The following is a 15,281-nucleotide window of genomic DNA, read 5'->3' as shown; positions in this document are numbered from 1 at the left end:
GTCCTGTTTTCTTCATAGCTCTCACTGCTTCCTCTCTGTCCCCTTAGTGGGTTCCTCTTTCCCTTGCCTGATAAACGTGGGTGCCCCTGTGAACGCCGTCCACGGCCTTCTTTTCTTCTCACTCTATTCACAATCCAGGGAACGTGAATCCATCCATTCATATGGTTTCAGTGACCACAGTGCTGTCACTGAGATGTCCCTGACCACAGCTGCTATTCAGGACCCGCTGTCCTAGCCCGGACCCATTTGTCCAGTGGCCTCCTGAGCATCTCCCACCCAACTTCCCCAGAGCCTCACCCTCCCCTCCTGGGTGTGTCTCAGCTGAGCTCTGCTACCCTTGTCAGATGGATGCATCTTTGCTCTTCCTTCTCTCTCCTCATCCTCATACCATCAGTCACCAGAGTTCCCCAAATCCCTCTGAACCATGCTCAACCCTGGCCCAGGTCACCACCAAATTCTGCCAGAATCACTGCATGTAGCATCCTCCCCACTCTCTCCAGTTCACTCTCTTCACCGCGGCTGGAATGAGCTCCCCACACCTCAGAGCTGCCTCTGTCAGAACGAGTTCCCAACAAGCCCCTGGAGTGGAGACCAAGAGCTTTGAGAAGGCGAGGGACCGTGCCTGATCTATCTCTGTCCCCAAGGCTAAGATCAAATCTGGCACATGGTGGTGGCTTCATGAATGTCTGCTGAATGAACGAATAACAGGATCTGTTAGTCCATATCCTTTCCATGATCTCATCTTATCTCCAGGAGACCTGAGCTCGAGGATCCCCTCCCCTTGTAACCCTGCCCCGACCCCTTGGTGATGCTCCCCACAGAGCCTGGGAGCTTGGCTCAGAACAGCCCCAGCCAGGTCCTGGGGCATGATGTCCCAGGGGTTGGCAGACAGGGTTTGGGCTTGCCTCCAAGGTCACAAATCCTGAAAAAGGCACCACACCCATTCTGGAACCTGCAGGGAAGGTGTGGAAAGTTTCCAAAGGGGCCCCTCGGTGTCGGAACTTAGCCTGCTCAGCTTGCCCAGGCTCCCGGGGTCTCCTGGCCACCGCTCAGCAGCTCCTTCCAGCACTGACAGCTGCTCTCTGGCCAGCTCTCTGCAGGAAGGCACATCCCATTTCATTTACTGAGGCTGCGTGAACCAGAAGAGGAGGGCGGAGAGGGAGTGGGACACACAGAGTCACTGAGGCAGAGTGAGGGAGAGGGACACACGGAGAGAGGCAGAGAAAGGAGAAACACTCAAGACAGACAGGGGAGGGGGAGAGCTCCAGAACACAAGGAGACAGAGAGGAGAAGAGATGAGGTGACAGGGGCTGGGATGCAGGCTACACCTGAGACCCAGAGACAACAGTAGGGAGAGAAGGAAAAGCAGAGATGCCATGACAGCAAGAAAGATATACAAAGAGGGAGAGAAGGGAGAAAGAGATGAGAAGCAAAGGAGAATCCAGCAATGAAAACAAAGGGCATGAAGGAGAGACTGACACTGAGGGCATCAGGGAAGGCTTCCTGGAGGAAGAGCCCTGGAAGGGGAGGATTCAAACAGATATACGGGCTTGGGCAGGAGGGACAGGCAAGAGAAGGAACAAGGGCCTAGAGGAGGATTATAGGTTTGACAAACGGTGGGCTGGCTTGGTGCGTATGTCCCCTGACCCCACAAGCCAGAGCATCACTTAAAAGACATCATATACAGTCAGGGAAGGAGTTTGGCTCTGAATAGGCAGAGCTCCACAACATTTTAGTGCAGAGACAGTTTCCCCTTCTTCCAGGCATAAGCAGGCCTACGCCAGGGCACAAAGCTCAGTGAACGGAGCATAGGCTGGGCTGAGTCCCTATCCCGGGTTTCCCTGGTGGCTCAGTGGCAAAGAACCCTCCTGCCAATGAGGGGGAGACTCGGGTTTGATCCCTGGGTCAAGAAGATCCCCTGGAGAAGGAACTGGCAACTCACTCTAGCATTCTTGCCTGGAAGAGTCCCAGGGACAGAGGAGCCTGGTAGGCTACAGTCCATGGGGTTGCAAAGAGTGGGACAAGACTTAGTGACTAAACAACAAGTCCCTACCCATCAGCTGGGCAGTCTGACAGCTCCCATTAGTCCTCTGAGACGAAAGAAAGGGTAGGACAGAGCTAATAATCCTGTCCGGAGGTTAGGACAGACCACCTGGCTCAACAGTCAACCAGCTCTGTGATCTCAGACAGTTGCCTTCCCTTCTCTAAGTCTGTTTTCCTGCAAAGGAATCTCCCATGATAGAATCTTCATGATTCTATCTTGTGATTACTTGAACATAACCTCCTCCTCAGTGAGTCTCTTGGGCCACAATAATTTTCAAACATTAATTCATTTCACCTTTGCAGCAGCCTTTCCAGGTACCCCCAGTTTACAGATGAGGGAACTGGACCTCAGCGAGTAGACAAGGCCTGCTCAAGATCACACAGCCAGCAAAGGCAAAGCTTGGACTTCCATCCAGAGATGTCCTAGCTCGCTGCATGGGCTGTACACCCACTCTGAAGTGCCGGTGGCTACAAGGGATCCCGAGCTCATGTTTTGGGGGCAGGGCCTCATCAGAAACATGTGTCCCTTGCTGGGATCACCAGATCGGAGAGGAAAGTGTGTGAGTGTTCAGTGCAAAGAATATTCCAATTAACAGGGTAATTTTAAGACACTGTTGGGGGGCCCGGCGGAGGGGAGGAGGGGGAACCAGATGTTCCCACAAAGGCTCCAGAGTAACATGGGCTCCCCTCGGCCAGCACACGTTTTCTCTCCAGTGAGTCCAACGGGTTTCCAATTTTCTCTTCCTAGAAGAGGGAGTCCAAGCCCATATTTATGTTCTGTCTGAAATTAATGCAAGGGGAACTTTTAAGTGCTAATCTCGCTGCCAGGATCAGTTGCTGGGTATCAAGCAATGGCAGTGTTTGTTTTCCTGAGGAAGTGTGGCAGGAGGGCTAGACGGATGAACCTGGGGGTGGACGGACGATGAGGGATACCCTGGGGCTTCGAATCTCCGAAGGAGGGTCCACCTGAGAAACTGGCAGCGCTGAGCTTTCCTTCTCCAGCTCTACTGGCCAGGAAGGGCTGGACTGGGGCCTTGTCAGTTCTGTGAGGAAGGAGATGATGTCTCCCTGCACCCAGTTTTGTGCCAGGAGCTGAGGCACACGGTCCCCACCCTGGAGGGCATCACAGTGCAGAGGGGAGACGGGCGCACAAACAATTGCAGGACAGAGTGAGCCAGGCGGCGGCGGAGGGGTGCCAGGGGCTACGGGGCTGAAGAGGAAGGGACAGGATGCAGCCTGGGGGAGGGGCCGGCCTCCTCCTTGGGCCCCCCTCTTGTCCCATGGTGAGGATGCAAGCCTGGGGTTTTCTGACGAACCTGTACCCTAAGGGCCTGAAGCCTCAGGGGTACCTCAAGGAAACCCTGTTCTCCTAGAATGCACCCCAGGAGAGCACCCTGTTGGCCAACACGTGGGCAGGGACACTTCCTGAGCTTCACTGTCTCTTGGAGCTGAGACTGGCCATGGGGGTCTCTCTCCAGGGTCCCTGCTGGGTCCTCAGGTGCCACCAAGCACTTCTGCCCTTGGATAGCCCTGCACTCCCCTGGAGGGAGTCCTGTTCCTGGGGGCTCTGGGCTTTGAAATAATACTGATGAGGCAAGAGCTCATGTGTGCTGAGTGATGGCACTGCACCATGTTTTGAGACACACACGTGCTGCCCAGTGATGCCAGGCTCCTCTTAGATGGACTCTGAGGGTCAAGAGAAGCCAAGTACCTGGTCTATCCAGGCTCCTTCCTGTAAGGAGAGGCACTGGGCTCCTCATGCAGGCAGTCTGAGTCTGAAGCCCAGACACTCTCTTCTCTTCCTGCCTTCCCCACATGTCCAGCAGGAGTGCTGAGCCCGAAGCTGACATTTGGGCCCCCTGGCTCACAGACAGAGCTCCAGCCTAGTCCAGAGTACAGGGTTGGCTCCAGTTAGGGACGAGCTAGCAGATGGGATGTTCGAACTGGCTGGATGCTCTGGGCTGAAACAGGAAGGGTGACTCTGGCCAAGGACTGCAGCCCAAAGCAAGCGTGCCAGCTGCCAGATGTGTATATGGTGGGGCGGCAGGGCCCTTTGAAACACCGTTGGAAATTCTGAAACACTTCTGGATGCTGTGTGGCCTCACGTTCCAAGGTGGAGTATGGCAGGTGATCGGCGTTTGCCCGGGAGAGGAGAAAAGTGGCTGGGTGTGTGCTGTTTGCTGGGCCCCTTGTTTCCAAGGTCTCCAGGGCCCTGCGTGAGCTGTGTGTGCTCTTCTGTGCTTGGCTATGAGCGCTGAGGGGTTTTGTTCTGGAGGCACCCAAGTGGACAACCAGTGGGGGAAGGAGGTGGGTATGGGCCTTGTCCTGAGGACTGTGGGGATGAACTGGAAGAGGAACTGGAAGGCAGCTGAACCTGCATCAGGGAAATTTCAACCAGCCAGTTCTCACCTCCTCCAGGAAGCCTTCTCTGACTTACCTTCCCTCCTAGAAGAGTAGATGACAAATGTGCTAAGCATGAACAGAGTTGTATTAGGAAATCCTGTGGGACTGGGGGAATCCCAAAGAGGAGGTCCAGGCAGGAGAAGGGAAGGGCATTCTCAGGTGAACAGAGTAGCAGCTAAATGACTTTTTGGTGGAGACTGCCTGTCAGGAAGAACGGCCTAGTCATTGTTGACCACTGTTTCACTCAGTTCTAAGATTCTTGCTCTACTTATCTGTACCTCGATTTATCCACCCACCAAAGGGAATAATCAATATCATTTTGTCTCCCTCCAAGAGGCACTGAGGACATGAGAGCCACATGAACTGATGGATATGGGTGTTCTTCAAGCAGGATGGTGCCCACTCTCCAAGGAGCAATGGCTGCTGTTATTAATTTTTAAATGTTACTGGTGTTCAGTGTGTTTGGTTTCTGTCTCTCCCTTCCTCAAGCCCAAGTCTTCATCATGAATCAACTTCTGTGTCTTGGCCCCATCGGTGTGTTTCTGGTTATGGGTCTGCTTCAGCTGGGGTGTGAGAGAGGCTGGCCTGGTGCTCGGGGTAACAGGTACAGCACCTCTGTCTCTGGTGCTCCCACAACCTGGCTTTAGACTCTTCAAACCCTGCTTTAGATTTGAAGAAGCAGATTAGGTTTGAAGAACAGAAGCTTGGACTTCCGCTTCCTTGGTAGGGGGCAGGTGGCAACAGTCCCACGTGGAGGGATTTCCAGGCCCTGGAGGGCTCTTAGCTCCATCCTCCTTCCAAAGAATTCAAGAGTGATTGACGAAAACTCTGTGAGAGGGTTAGAATGCTACGATGATGGAAGGCTGGGATATCAGAACCACATAATCTTGGAACAACAGGCTGTTAGGGTCCAAGGAATTTGGAAAGTCAGAAGTTAGAATTATATTCAGATTGTTGCATGCTAGGGTTACAGGATATATGATAACCACCGGCTGTCAGAATTCAAAATGAACAGGCCCTGCAGGTTAACTGGTCTACCCTTGACTTTGGCTCCTGTCTCCAGCCCAGCTCTGCCAGCCAGCCCCTACATTATGCACTCTGTTCCAGATTCTATCTTAAGAAATGGTGGGTGAGGGGGAAACAATACAGTTACCAACTTTCCACTTTCCCGAGGGCCTTTGAAAGCCCCATTTGTCTCATATCACCATCATTTTTTTTTTTTTAAAGCAAAAGATGTTTATCTTCAAACACAGTAGAAAGAAGATGATTTCAGAATATAAGATAAGCTTATAAACTGAATGTTTCATTAATAAAAAATTCACCACCTTGTACTTATTTTTCTCAGTTATGTGGAGACCAGAGGAAATCCAGGGACACACTTGGCTCTTTGAGGACCCTCAGGCTCACTTGCCAAACTGCATGGGCCCGGCATTTGGGAATCAGCCCTTCTTTCTCCCAACCCCAGGCCAATATACCCTTCCAAGGCAGGGGCCTGGATCCTTTCAGAACATCTGAGGTTGCACCCTGGCCACAGCCACCTCACAGGGAGGCGGGACTTCCATCTGGGCCTGTTTAGAGTTGTCACACATGTGCACACCCTTACTGCCCCTGAACCTGCTGAATAACCTCCAGAAGAGGTCAAACAGCGCCTGGATACAGAAACATCACAGACACCAAGGACAGTACTCTTCTATGGGATGTGCCAGATAGGAAGACACTTTCCCACAATATTGTCAACCTTTCTGGAAGTACACAGCAAGGGCACCATGTCTGGAAGGTGGGGAATGGCCTGGAAGAAGACCCAAGATGCCAGGATTCAGGTTGAAGGTCTGCCTGCCTGTGGCCTTGAGGAAGCCATTCATCCTCCCTGGGCCTTATTTCTACCTACAAAATGAGTATAATAGCTCCCATCTCCTAGGATTATTGCACAGAGCAGGGGTGATGCCATCTAAGAGCCTGTAATGGTGGGGCTGGCCCTCAGTAGAGCCTTTCGGATAAGGGTCCATCCACCACAGTAGAGAGTTTAATGCCGCTACCTAAAGCACGTCTGGCACAGTCCAATGAGGCAGGTGTGTTATCCCCATTTTACAGATGAGAGACTGAGGTCTTGGAGGTGAAATGGCTTATAATTATGTTTCTGTATCCTAAGCTAGTTCCTAGGGACATCCATGAAACTGGATTGAGAAAACTTTGCATGAGCAGACGCCTGTTGGGGGATAGAGAATCATATTTCCAGGGGTACAGACCCTCTCTCCCACAGCCACAGGGGCCCTGTACCTCCTTTGAGGGCTGGACAGGGCATGGGCCCTGAGTGAGGCTGACTCAGGTCCCCAGTGCCTGGGGGTTGGGGAAGGCCTGAAATGGAACAGGCACCCGGGGGGTGCCGTGGAGCGGGGGAACCTGTAGTTTGCAGACCATCGACAAGCGCTTAGCCTGTCCCTGCATATACATTCTCAGCCTGCCAAAGGACATGGGACTCAGGAGCTACATGGACATAAGGACACAGCGAGGCAGGCATGGATTTTTGTCACCACGAGTTACATAGGATGGGTCCCATGCCATCACACTGACTGTCACAGGTCCACTCAGCTGGCTCCCTGCCTGCCTGTGAGAGCAGAGCCCCTGACCACAGCTCCAGAACCAGACACTCGTCCTGGCTCTACCCCCAACTCGCCATGAGCTTCACCCATGTCCTGGCCTCTGTGGAACTCAGCCTGCCCATGGCTGCGATGAGGTGGGCAAGCTTGAGCTGGAGGCTGAGTCCAGCTTTGAAATTCTTAGGATAAGGGTAAAAGTGCAGCACTGAACAGGCCTTCTGCTCCAGGTATGGCTGAGCCAGAACTGGCAAGATTGGCCCACAACCTGGGCCTGCTGCTACAAGGCAGAGGGTCTCTGAGAGCCAGGGTGGGGCTCCCACTGCCCTGGCTTTACTGCTGGCCTAGCCCAGGAGACCAGGACTGGAGGATCTGGTCAACATTCGTCCATCTATTCCTCCCTTCACTCATACATTCCTCCATATGTTCATCGAGCTTAAAACTGTTAGGTGCTACTAAAAACACAGGGATGATTAAGTGGAGTCTGCCTTCCCGGAGTTCAGGGCACGGGTGGGAGACAGACCCAGCACCGCTCACCCACTCCACTGTGGGAAGCAGACTGGAAGCAGGGAGAGGACCAGGAGTCTGGAGCTGATGGAACTGACTGGGCCAGGACAGTGGTCGGGAGGATGGACACAGTAGACAGGTGTGAGGTCTTTTGGGTGGTCTGTCAAAAGAACTGATCATGAATCAGCGAGATTTCAGAGACAGGGAAGAACCTGAAGGCCGGCAGGAGGCGTGCATGCTGGCCTGTGCCTGAGTGGACACTTGTGCCCTTTGGGCTCGGGGTTTCAGTGTCAGGGGCTGCCCAGGCCATTGTGATTTTTCAGCTCTAGGCTCTCCTATTTCTACACTCACAGAAAGGAGCTGCTGTTAGCCACCTCCAGCCCATGGGTGCCTGGTCCTGAGCCTGGGAGAAGGTGGGGCAGCATTCGTGCAGAATGCTGGTCCCTAACTGGCTTCCCTCAATGACTGGGATCTCTAGGGGCTTCTCTTAGGCCAGGGGAGGAGCCTGGGGGCTAGCTGAGTTCCGAGTGGTTCCTCTTTCATGGTCAGCTGTGGGCCTTTCCAGCCCAGGGACTCTGCCTATATGCCCATGGGGGGAGGGCTGGGATGGTGAGTGAGGGAGGGGTGAGCTAGGGAGCTGGGCCAGGTCCCCAGCAGGTGTCCTGCAGTCAAAGTCCTGCTTCTCCTGCTTCCTTCAGGAAGCCTCTCCCACTGCTACAGGAATCCCTCCCGATCCTCAGAAGTCTGTTTTATAGCTCCTGGAATCACAGATGGCCCAAGTGAATCCTGGCTCTCTGTACTTAGATGAGTAAACTGTGGTTGCCCAAGTGGGGGGCAGAGGCCACATCAGGCCATGGAACAGCCTCAATGCGAGCCCAGAAGTCTCTGTCCAGTTGCAGGTGTGGCCCTAAAGAGGCCATCACAGAAGTCCTGTGTTTCTGAGGCCCTCCCGTGTGCCTCTCCTGTGCTGGGGGCTGCAGGGAGGGGACACCAGTGGAGATGCACGAACCCTGGCTCTTGCCCTTTAGCTATTCGGAGTTGAATGAGTGAGGATGGGGAAGACTTCCAGTAATGAATCAGGATGTCCATAAAAGCCCTTCTGTGTTAGATAGACTGCTTGGCTTGATCCAACTCAGCCTGATGTAGGCAGGCAGCGTGTGGGTATTCAGCCAGGGTAGGGAGGAGAGAGAGGGCAGCCAACCACCTTGTTTAATTCTCACAAAACAGGAGGTGAATTCATTCAGCCCAAACTGCCAGTAACATGAATAAGAAGAAATAACGTTTGTCTTGCAGCTCTGGAGCAAAAGCTGACAAGGAGGTAAATGCGGTATCCTGGTCCCAATGTGGACAGCGCTGTCCTCAGCAGACAGCCATGGAGAAGAAGGAAAGAAAGAGTGAGAGAAAAGAAGCAGGAGACAGAGAAGAGAGGAACAGGGAGAGCGAGGCTGAGCAGGTCCCGCAGCTGAGAATCCGGTGATGATAAAACTTGTATTTATCGTCATCATCATAATGATGCCGACAACTGTGGCTGCCCCTGAGTTACTCCGCCATGGTACTGATCTTTATGACTCTTCTACAAGGTGTGTGTGGGTGCTATGTTGCTTCAGTCACGTCTGAGTCTTTGTGATTCTAGGGACTGTAGCCCATCAGGCTACTCTGTTCATGGGATTTTCCAGGCAAGAATACTGCAGTGGGTTGCCATTCCCTTCTCCAGGGGGTCTTCCTGACCCAGGGATTGAACCTCTGTCTCCCTGTGTCTCCTGCATTGGCAGGCAGGTTCTTTACCACTAGAGTCATCTGGGAAGGTAGGTCTTTTCAACTCATCACATAATTATTGCCATCACTGCCCACTCATAGAAGAGAGACTTGAGCCTCTGAGAAGTCCTAGAGCCTGCTGAGGCCATGCCACCCAGAGGGGGCTGGGATCTGAAGCCAGGGCTGTGGGATGCCAGAGCTGCCCTCTCCCCGACTGGGCCACGTGGCCCTCACCATCTTGGCCTTTGCTCCGCAGGGTGGGCCCAAGGCTGGGCTGGACACTGGGAGCTGGCATCAGTTCTGGCCTCTCAACATGGCCTCCGGGGCATAAAGCTGCCACAGAAGTTGCCCTGCTCTTGGCAGCAGTCACTGCCCTTGCCCATGGGGACTGTTAGAACAGAACCCTAGACCAGAGTTAGAGGACTTGCTTTGGATCCCAGCTCTGCTGAACACTAGGTGGCTTTTCCTGCTCTTTCTAGGCCTCAACTTTTCCCTTTATAAAGTAGACAGCCCAGCAAATTTCTCAGCCCTGAAGGATTTTGCAGACAATCCCTTCCCCACTCCGGCCCAAACCTGCTCCGAAGGCAAAGAAGCAGATCTTGTCTTCATTCTCCTGCAGGAGCGTCATGACCCTCTTCCCCATGCGCTCATTCCTCTTGTAGATGAGCTCCTGGCGGAAGTAGCTGTCAATCTCCTGGGCTGTGACCTGCTCGTGCGGCGGGAGGGTGGTGTTGATAAAGTTGGGCAGCTGTAAAGGCAAGACAGAGGCTGCCTTCAGTTCTTTCTGGAGCAAGGAGGGCTTCTAATAAGCACACACAGCCCAGTGTGGGGCCAGGTTGAAGTGAAAAGCAAAGTATTAGTCTCTTTAACTCGTGTCCGACTCTTTGAGACCCCATGGACTGTAGCCCGCCAGGCTCCTCTGTCCATGGAATTCTCCAAGCAAGAATACTGGAGTGGGTTGCCAAGCCCTTCTCCAGGAGATCTTCCTGACCCAGGGATCGAACCTGGGTCTCCTGCTTTGCAGGCAGATTCTTGACTGTCTGGGCTACTTACCTTTATTAAGGTAACTGATGTTTTTCATCAATTCCAAGTTGCTTTGAGATGACTGTTGTTATCCCAGTTTTATGAATAAAGGAAGAAGAGCACAAAGTCCAGAGACAGGTGGAGAGTCACACAGCTAACGGAATAGCAGAGCCAGGCTGGGAGCCCCGGATGCCGCCCTCACTCAGCGTATCACTCCTGCCTTGTTGAACTTCAGCCTCTAGACACTGAGGTCATGAGGCTCTCCCTGTGGCACTGAGCCTGTCACTGGCATGAACAGCGAATCTGGTTCAGCAGATTTTCAGGTGTAGCGGGTCAGCTGAGCTGCCTGCCTGGTATAACAGAAAGGCTGACCTGGGCTTTGGCCCTGTTCTGATGCTGTGGGACTTTGGCCAAGTTACTAAACTTTTCTGAGTCCCAGTTTCCTCATTTACAAGGTGGGACTGACGATACTGCAGCAGATTGCATGACATGATGGGTGCTGTCATGGACACCTTTTAGCCCATCCCCCTCCAAAGAGGTTAGAGGAGGGGTCATAGCCTTTGGTTTTCCCAGTGTATGAGCACTAGCTGACTACTTTCCGTTGCCACCACTATCTTCCCATCCCCAGCTCTGCCACTTCCCAGGGTGTAACCCAAACCCTCCATCCCTCCTTGAAAACTTCAGCTCCAGGACTAAGGCCTCCTCCCATAATGATGGCTTGTTCAACACTCTGGCTTGGAACTATCCATATTTCCTGGCTCTCAGTCCCATGTCCACACCCAGCCACGTGGTCCAAGGCCAGCATCTCTGACATGTTGTTGAACGAGGCACAGAGCTCCTTGAGTTCAGGGACAGCACGTGTGTCATTCCTAGGCCCTCAATGCCCAGCACAAAGTCGGTGACCAGCACAGGTTTCTGGAGCCTTGAATATAAAGATGTGCCGTCCTTCCCCACTCCCACTGTGTTGCCTCTCTAACCTGGATGGTGGATCCAGTGCTCCAGGACTGTGTCCTTCAGCGTGTGGGTGGTAGGAGAGGAAGCCATGGACCGAGGAACCTGAGGCCATGAATCAGAATGAACCCTCTTTCCCCGCAACCCACTGTGCCACTCTAACCTTCAAGCCCTTGCTCACAGAATGTCTTCTGTGTACCTGGAGTCCCCCCTTTCATCACTCTGTCTCCACCAACCCAGGCCCAAAGCACAGACCCAAGGCCTAGATGACTGGTGGACCAGCAGATGGAGCGTGTGGCATGAGAAGACTAATTTCCTGCAGGTTTCAGCCCAGTCACATGGCTTCTAGAGTCGCTGATGAGTTTTCAACCCTTTTTCTGAGGAAAATGGTGGTATCCATGGAGGCTGAACCCAGAAGGACTCAGGGGAGGCTGGGACCTCTGCCTCTGCTGTCTGCTGGCCAAGGATGAGTACATTCCCCAAGAGAGAGGGGAGGGTCTTCTCTGCCAGAAAGGCCTGGTATGCTGATCTAGGAGGAACAAGACAATGATGTGACGGGTGTTCCCTACACTTGAGCAGTGCACAACCTGGTGAGCAGTGTGCAACCTGGTGAGCTGTATGCAGCAGCTCTCCGAGCGCCCATCAGGGCCAGCAAAGAGTCGGTGCTTGCAGACTGTTTGGTAAATGGATACATGAAGGAACAGAGTTCTTACTCCCTCCCCTAATCATGGAAGAGATGCTTGGCAGCCCTGACAAACTGGGCCACGCCTGGACTTCATGCCACTATAGGAAACAGACTTCTGAGTGGGGCTGGAGCACAAGAGAGACTGACTCAGAGGGGTTATTCCTGGAAACATGGCTCTCACAGGCTCCTCTCCATTCCCTGTGTATGGAAGAGAATGTGGGACAATGTTGTACCAAACGATAACTATTTTTCAATGGGTGAATGTGTGGATGAATGACTAGGCTTGCAGGCAACGGCTCTGGAGATAGTGAATGCAAGTCCTGAGGTCAGACAGCCCGGTCAGCTCGGGCTGGAACCCCTCTTTTGCCATTTACCAGTTGGGTGGCTACCGTAACTTATAAGTTACTTGGCCTCTCTGAGACTCAGTTTCCAAACTGGTCACATGAGCGCTATTTACATTGTCATGGTAGAAAGGAAATCTGACTAAACATCAGTACAACTAACTCAGGATGGAGCTGGCTCCCTCATCTTTCCCCTCTGATGGCAGAGGCTACAGCAAAGGGCGGCCTTGCACAGAGATGGAGATGACAGAAAGATGGCCTTCAGAATCATTGGAGAGCATGAAGGCAGCGTTCTGCTTCCCTTCCCTTCTTCCAAGGGTCCAGGCATATGCCTTCTTCCTGGGACCTGCGATGTGTCCAGCCCTCTCTCCTTGGCTCCCTAAACATGAGTGTGCATCTGTGAAAGCTGAATCTCCATCCATTCCTTATGGAGATTTACTTTTTAAAAAAGAACAAGAACCAGAAAGTCCAATGTCAAAGTTGTGAAAAGGCTGGGTTAGCCATTTGGTTCCCTGGCTGCCCAGCAGCTGGCTGATATTCTCTGCGTGTTTCATGCTGATGGGCCCTGGCTCCATGCCAAGGATGAGGCCTGGCTGGATGGAAGCAAATTAATGATGTCATTAGGTTTGTTGGGAGCCTTAAATCTCTTGCAACAAGTTCAAGTGCAGGACGTACGAAAAAATTTTAAAGAGGATGTGCCAGGTCCCCAGGGCCCTAGAATGATGGATCCAAGGTGGAGTGATGAGTAGATGGGCCTGGCAGAACTGGAACAGGGTTGTGAGACTCCCCTGACTCTCAGCTAGGACTGGGTGGTTTAGAGGTAAGTGCTCAGGTCTGCTAATGTCACAACCTCATCCCTTCTCTTTATCTTGTCCATCCATAGACACCTTCTAAGAACTTCCATGGGTCCAGTTCTTGGTCCACTTAGGAGGCCAGAGAAACCTCGGTCCAGAGAAACCTCAGACTGGGTCTGCTGCCCTGGATGAGTCTCATGGCCAGTGGGGGGATCAGAAGATTGGGGAATGTGTGCTTTCAGAGGACAGTGAGTGATGTGGGAGCATGGACGAGGCCCCTAATAGGGTGGCCATGTGTCTTGGTTTGCCCAGGACAGTCCTGGTTAATGGCGAGGGTAGATTGCTGCATGCTAATTAATTATTCTGACTCAATTATATTTGACCTTTCACTCTCAAAAGTATTTGAATATGAATTATATATATATATATATATATATATATATATATATATATATAGTCTATACCTAATGCAAGCTAGGGGGCTCAGAGAAGGCTTCCCAGTGGATTGCCCTGCTGATCTGGGACACTGACAATGCTAGTGATCAGAGAGCGGCAGGAGGCCAGGGCCTCAGCCATTTCTGAAGGTGGGATGTGGGGTTAGGGGGATGAGGTGAAGCAGATCAAGAAGCAGACCAAGCGTGAGGTGTGCCTGGTCCCTGTCTGCCAGAGTTACCATCCTGGGCCCTGCATCAGTCCAGCCCCAGCCTCCAGAGGCTGCTCCAGCAACCTCAGCACTGCAGCCAGAGGCAACTTTCTGACCACATTTCTGTCTGGCTTAAACACCCCAGGAAGTTGGCCCCTCAGTGAGCATTCTCACCCCTACATGGTCTGCCCTCTGCTTTCTGGTCATTCCTCAGGACCTCCCACCATCCTGAGCACTGGCCACGCAGCTGGCTCTGCTTGCCAGTCCCTGCCTTCATCTGCATCTGGCAGACTCTACTCTCAAGCCTGGTACTCAAGACTCTACTCTCACATCACCTTCTCCCTGAAGCCCTGCCCAACTGCAGGTGATGACCGCTCCCCTCCAGCCCCTGGGTCCTGCAAGGCCTCCATCTGCAGAGCCCTTCTCTGTTAGCACATGGGCCCTGGATTTAGTGTGGATACCCTGACGTCAGGCTTGTCTGTGTCTGGGGGCAGGGCTGCCTAGTCCCTTCCGTGAGGGCTAGACTCTGTCTGTGCACCCTGGGTTGCTGTTCTAATCTGGGTGGGCGAATCTACCTGTGCCCTCTCACCCACTTCAAGTATAGGCACTGCGAAGAGACCCTCCAAGGCAGTTCACCTGCCAGAGATGTGTCAGTGGTTCTGGGCACAGGTGCAAAGAAAATCTGAGCTTGTCAGGCCTGGGGGTCACCCCACTCTTCCCTGTCTCAGTTGAGTGTTATGCTGTCTGTGGCCACAGATCTGTCTTGCACATCCCTTGCCCCAGGTTCCCCTCAAGCATACAGCTCCCTGGCTGCCCAGGGCTCATCAGCCTCTGCCCAGCAGAGAATGCAGGGTCAGGCTCTATCATGGGGTGAGTGGCTGGTGATGCAACTGTGAGCCTTGTGCTGCCAAGGTTCTCCTCCTCTCCTCCAGGAGTGAGAGTCAGAGCACCCGGAATCCCAGCCTCCTGTGCAGGGCCTCCGGATCCTCCCTCCTGCACTCTGCACCAAGCACAGCACACACCTGCGTTTGCCCTTGTGGCATTGCTCACTAATATTTGCTCTGTGCCACACCCTGTGCAGGGCAGCCTGACGAGAGTGGGCCAGACGCCCTTGCTCTAGTGGGGTCCCTGGTTATGCCTCTAGCCTAAACTCTCACCTCTCCTCCCACTCTCTCTTGCCTCCAGCTCACCAGGATGGTTTCCTCCACTGGCACATTCTTCTGCCTCCTGTCTGTGGCCAAGGCAGGTTTCTTCTCTGACCTTTCATCTTGCAAGAATGTTTCCATCTCTGCCCAGCCCTGCTCCACCCCTACCTCCAAGCCCACCTAAATCCCTGCTCCTGCTATGGGCTCTAAGGTCATCCTCCACTCTCCCCTGTAGCAAGGGTCATGCTTTGTGCCATTGCTTGTTGAATCTCCCCTTTTCTCTTAAGAGACTCCCAGCCCTCTGAAGGCAGCTGTCTCTGGCTCCCTGCCACATCCCTTTCCATATCCCTGTGACTGGCATTTATAAATTATTTCTTTCATTCATCCAATATTTACT

The 15,281-nt window shown here is 53.1% G+C and overlaps 1 protein-coding gene across 2 annotated transcripts in view; it reads right to left on the bottom strand.

Annotated features, from left to right (window-relative positions):
• Positions 1-15,281, bottom strand: part of TRABD2B (TraB domain containing 2B) — a 221,495-nt gene that overhangs the window by 21,500 nt on the left and 184,714 nt on the right. Inside the window, exon 4 of one of the 2 annotated variants that reach the window (XM_027537328.1) lies at positions 9,876-10,050. The exons of the other annotated variant lie outside the window; for it this stretch is intronic. Coding sequence (XP_027393129.1) covers positions 9,876-10,050 — 175 coding nt within the window. The remainder of the gene's footprint in view (positions 1-9,875; positions 10,051-15,281) is intronic. 2 annotated transcript variants of the gene reach the window in all.

This window comes from Bos indicus x Bos taurus, chromosome 3 (assembly GCF_003369695.1).
Source record: "Bos indicus x Bos taurus breed Angus x Brahman F1 hybrid chromosome 3, Bos_hybrid_MaternalHap_v2.0, whole genome shotgun sequence".
Taxonomy (NCBI): Eukaryota; Metazoa; Chordata; class Mammalia; order Artiodactyla; family Bovidae; genus Bos; species Bos indicus x Bos taurus.
The sequence above is the reverse complement of the archived record's forward strand: the minus strand, read 5'-3'. Positions and strand labels throughout refer to the sequence as shown.